This window comes from Arachis hypogaea, chromosome 1 (assembly GCF_003086295.3).
Source record: "Arachis hypogaea cultivar Tifrunner chromosome 1, arahy.Tifrunner.gnm2.J5K5, whole genome shotgun sequence".
Taxonomy (NCBI): domain Eukaryota; kingdom Viridiplantae; phylum Streptophyta; class Magnoliopsida; order Fabales; family Fabaceae; genus Arachis; species Arachis hypogaea.
In genome coordinates, this window is record NC_092036.1 from 2,831,307 (window position 1) to 2,836,543 (window position 5,237).

Consider the following 5,237-nt stretch of genomic DNA (forward strand, 5'->3'; position numbering starts at 1 on the left):
GGTGGTAAAATAAGATCTACATGTAAATAGTCTCTCTATAGACATGATACATAACAGAGCTCAATGACGTTATTTGATTCATGTAACCGATCCCACTAATAAAACAAGACTAGGGCGTTGTTTTTTGTTGTTGATAGCTGTTGCACTTGTATAATTAGAAATCATCTCATTTGTTTATAGACATTATTCTTTATAAGCTGATTGTTCTAATAATTACAAATGTAATTACATCAATTGTAAAGGTAAATGTACAATACAATAAAAATTTAGCTATGTGCATTTGTGTTCAGAGTGACAGAGAGAGATCCTCTATTCTTGTTTCTTTGAATAATCCCTTGGTCCAAATATTGTGGACCCAATTCTCACATTTGTACTACCCATTTCAATCTGAGAAGACAATAAATGTATATATAACACATAAATTAGTTGCATGATTGACCCAAAATAAATAAATAAATTGCATGCAAACTGGAGTTAATACAAGTAATAATTCTTAGTAAATGAAATATCAGTTGATCATTACCTCTAAAATTGGTTCAAAAAGACAAACAATGAAAGAAAACTCAACTTACTTATCTATCTATCTGTGTAAGTATTTTCTTTTATTGGGTAAATATTTTAAAAATGCTGCATTACCAATCCTATTTAATTATAAGAAATATGCCTACCTCACCATAACAATCTCTAACTACTGTTATTACTCAACGAAAGAATTAAAGAACCATTTCTAATTAATTAATTATAGTTTTCAATTGCTTCCCTTGAAATATAGAAAGCATTCATAATTGTAAGGAAATCAGATGCAATCATGCAATGCTAAAAGAAAGTAGTTTGTAGTTTGCTGCTGTATAATTTTAGAGCACCATTAACCAATATAGTAAGTGCCTTATTCCGTTAAATGGAGGCCTCAGATTCGGGTCTTAGCCTCTTAGGAATGGAAAAAAAAACCTAAATTATACTAATTCAGTGGTGTCCTAAGACACAATGTCTCTGTCTATGTTTCATCTGTTAAACACAATTTTGTGTTTCTACGTCCATGTCTCCGTATCCTGTGCTTGTAAATAAACACAGCCTTAAGGATGGATTAAAAAAAAAAAAAAAAACTTGTTTGGGAGACCCCTTCCCACTCCATGACCTTAGTCAAGTCGAATCGAATAAAAGGACCAGAATGCTGATGATTTAAGCAGGATCAAGGAAAAAAAGAAAGAGAATTATTGGCTATATCGTACCGCTAACTCAAAATCACTGGACATGCCCATTGACAGTTCACATTGCTCCTCAGGCATTTCAAGTGCCTTGCAAACTTCAGTTCTGCAATTGGACAGGGTCTGATTTTTCACAGAAGAGAAAGCCTTTTTAATAATAATATAAATTGGAACTTATACAATGTATCACAAAAGCAATCAAGCTGATGAATACAAAAACGCAGGTCAAATTTCGATGAAACTATTTGAAGAGAAGAAATGAGAAATATAACTCCGAAATGGAAACGATCCGGTAAATAAAAAATTAAACCATTTTAAGTTTGCACTCAGCGTAGAATAGAAGTTGTCACCTTAAAGTTCTCTGGAGTTGAGGTGTAGTCAGGCCTCCCTATTGTCATCAAGCCGGAGAACACGAGGTTCGGACAACTCGATTTTACATGTTTAGCAAGATCAACACAATTGGAAGGATCAATACCAGATTTGGCTGCAAAATTATAAAATCACATGGACAAGAGGATATTATGTTATTGCGTAAGAAATAAGAGAACCATAATTTATTTATTTATTTATTTATTTATATGTAGATAAAGTAAGAGAACTATTGTCAAGAAGTCCCCTACAAAGTACTTCAAGAAGGATATGATGCATTTTGAAAAAACAAATAATAATGGAACCAAAGAAATTCTCCAATCTAGTAGCTGTTGAAAACTAAAGAAATTTCACGAATGTGAAATTATAAGAAAAGAATAAATAAAGTTAAAATGCAGTACCAATAACCCAGGGTTAAAGAAGGCTCTGAAGCAGGAATCAGACAAGTTCACAAAATTTCAGAGATGCAAAAACTAAGACTATGCACAACAAGAATTTTGAGAAACTCATTTAGTTTAAGCCAAACTGACATTCTTCTCCACTTGTATTTACTTGCACCAAGACTTTCAGCGGATTTCTTCCAAGGGTTGAAACCATACGGTCAAGATTATTTGCCACCTGCCAGTACCAAAGGTACAAGAAAATGCAAAACATTTATCAAATGGCAATCTGTGTTAGTTAGTTAGTTAGAAAAATTCACAATTGAAATTTGACGAGTTAGTCAGAAGGTATAGACCTCATCAATGAACACACATGAAGGTCAACTTATCTTGACTCCTTCAAGTTTACAAGCATAAAATAAAATAAACAACAATGAGTTCATACCTCTAAGAACTACACCATACATTGATTATATAAGTCTTTACCTTCTGATTGTCAACACCCTCAAACATGGCCAGATTTGGAACTCCACCTGACATAAACCATGCAAGGCCTAGTCTAAGGATACGGAAGAAAGGAACAAAGTAAACAACAAAAGTCTAGCAATATTTTCAATAAGTCCAAAGCCAACTTAGAGATGTAGAAAGCTTTGTATGCAACTCTCATTGCAAAGTTCAACTTGCATCAGCATTCCAAGAATTTTATATGCTAAGAGAGCAGTCAATCACAAGTACAGAAGCAGAGGTCTGATCTCAAAATTCAGTCCATGAAATAGGTTCAAAAAATCAATTTATGCATATTTGCAAAACAAGCAGCAGTGATATGCCATATTATATTAAAGACGAAGCTTTCCAAGACCACCTTTCTAGTGAGAATCTTTTTAAAGAAACTCGGTAAAGGGCATTCTACATGAGTAATAGTTCATAAAATTCTTCCTCACATTCAGTTTTGTCACTTAACATAATTGTGCATATCTTAAATTTATAAAACTGGTAAAAACTAAGTCTGGTTTGATTCTAACTTTTATCACTGAGAATGACCCATGTGGTCTGTAAATTCAGAACTAACTCGTATACATGATTAAGTCAATTTCAAAAATCATGTACACAAAATTAAATTAGAGAAGAATTTTGAGACCAAATTGCTATGATTCCTTTTGTAGTATACTCGACCCCACTAATCTGATCCAAGCAGATAAACCAATCGTAAGTTCAAGTTCTCTAGTCTCTTATATTCACAGTACTTGACACTGAGATTTTTTATAAGGAGAATGAGTATTGAACTATTTGAACCAACTGAATGTTGATCTAAATGCTAACTTTCTGACAGTAGTCAAATAGAATGAAGAAAGAAAAGAAACATTGATTTGAAGAAACAAAGCATACCCAAAAGCGTTTTGACTTTGTTGCTTTGCAAATGCCCAATGAAATGCCACTCAATGTCTTGTGGAAGCTGCATTAAAAACCAAGGCACGTGTCATCGTCCCAACAAACAAAGAATTAGAAACTCAAATTGACACACAATTGCACACCATTTTGGAAATTCCAAGAGATTTACAGAGGAGTAGGGTCACTTGGCACAAAGTATTTTACATGAATTGAGCGAGGCAAGTTGTTAATGTTAGCCTAAAAGAGGAAAAAATAACAAGAGTATAAACTCAGTTTAATTTTTATTAAATCATATTTGTATGCCTATATCCACTGTAAATAATGGGGTGCATGGAAAATGTTTGGTGCACAACCTATAATCATAGATTTATGTGTTTTGTGACTCCTTACCTGAAAATGTCTTTGTGAGAAGATAGCTAAGAACCGTTAGATGATTTGACATATTTAACTAATCTACTTAGCATAAATTATGTCTACATCTTAGCTATAATCTAAACACGAAGAAATTTGCATAAAGACATCCATGTGAGTAGCCAATTTATCATCTTATGTTATCAACTTCACGTGAAATCGACTGCACCTGAGTTTTTACCTATTATTATATACATTTGATACTATTAATACACATTTTAACTCATATTTCCGCTATCTATGAATAAATTAAACTAAAACAAGAACAAAAATGCCATTTGAAATTGATTTTACACAAACTAATTGCCAGGATTTCATCTGAAAAAATTAATGTCAAGTACAAACAAAACTATTTTTTAACAAAAGATACGGTGAATTAATCTTGCAGCTAATCATTATTCAAACAAAATTCAATGACTAGAAAACAACGGTGAGAATCTTAATATGAAAAAAATTTGAGGAACCTGAGGAGCCTTGTCGACGATTTCTTGGACATAGTTCTCGCCGAAGCAGCGGTGGCCTGCGTCGTAAAGTTGCCGAATCATGGAAACAGGCTTCGTCTTGGAGACGGCGACGACCCTGATTGATTCGGGTAGGGTGCCGGATCTATCAGCCGCTTGCCGGACCCGCTGCATCACCGACCGGAACGCCAAGACGGCCGCGCCCTCCGCAACTACCGGAGCAGCCATTTTAAGAAGATGGATGTGGGAGTGGTTGAGCAACGAACACGAAACACAACGGATATCAAGAAAATGCATTTGGCAAACTATAAAAACACATGCTAATAACTAACAGGGAGTTGCAAAGGAAAATTCCGGGTTCGAAACTTGAATTTAGATGTTTGGTTTTTAAGGTAATTTCTTATAATTTTTTTATTTAAATTATTTAAATATATAATATTAACAAAAATGTGTAATTTAAGATATATTTAAGTATAGGTAAAACATCTCATATCCCGGATATAGTGTCCATATCTCGAGTACACTGTACTCTGGATATGAAACAACGTCAACATTGTGAAACACAATCCAAATACTACCGGAATACACACAAAATGCGCTAATCGGGTACTCTGAAACGAGTGGGTACAGTATGCGAGATGCGTTCGAAGTTCGAACGCTATAAAAAACGTGTAGCTGAGAATTTTGTGTTCATTTTAAATATATATATATAGGTGAATGCTACTCAACCCTTCTAAAATAACATGTAAATTATCCTTTATTATGTGTCACATTGTAATTGGTCTTTATCTTAACCATAGTTGGGTGATTTTATAATTTATTATTCTTAAAATATCAAAGCTCTACTCCTGTTCATTGAAGCACATTTCACTCCTCCATTCTTTGTTTATCACTTCATCACCTAGATTTGGTCCTTCCAAGCACCGTCGCATTCGTGACAAGAAGCGCTAACGTCATCGTCATGCCCTCCTACACAAACTCTCTCAGTATAGTATAGTCAGTGCCTCTTTTTCGCGTGAATC

The 5,237-nt window shown here is 34.0% G+C and overlaps 1 protein-coding gene across 2 annotated transcripts; it reads right to left on the minus strand.

The window, feature by feature from the left end:
* On the minus strand, positions 1 to 4,892 carry LOC112790281 (uncharacterized). 2 transcript variants are annotated; one of them, XM_025832612.3, is made up of 7 exons: positions 4,219 to 4,892; positions 3,341 to 3,407; positions 2,441 to 2,487; positions 2,105 to 2,192; positions 1,556 to 1,689; positions 1,230 to 1,328; positions 1 to 387 (listed from the first exon to the last, which is right to left on the minus strand). In XM_025832612.3, the coding sequence occupies exons 1-7, from the start codon at positions 4,510 to 4,512 to the stop codon at positions 310 to 312; spliced, it is 807 nt and encodes a 268-aa protein (XP_025688397.1). In that variant the 5' UTR covers positions 4,513 to 4,892; the 3' UTR covers positions 1 to 309. The 2 variants fall into 2 exon arrangements, with proteins under 2 accessions (XP_025688397.1, XP_072088297.1); XM_072232196.1 differs by having other exon boundaries at positions 2,420 to 2,487.
* Positions 4,893 to 5,237: the final 345 nt, after the last annotated feature.

What these genes read in the sequence shown, in the direction of transcription:
- LOC112790281 (XM_072232196.1), bottom strand. Translation starts at nt 4,512, where the DNA reads ATGCATTTTCTTGATATCCGTTGTGTTTCGTGTTCGTTGCTCAACCAC. An exon ending in TCGTCGACAAGGCTCCTCAG is followed by an intron (nt 3,408 to 4,218) that starts GTTCCTCAAATT and finishes TTTTTAATGCAG; the next exon opens with CTTCCACAAGACATTGAGTG. An exon ending in TAAAGACTTATATAATCAAT is followed by an intron (nt 2,193 to 2,419) that starts GTATGGTGTAGT and finishes TGGTACTGGCAG; the next exon opens with GTGGCAAATAATCTTGACCG.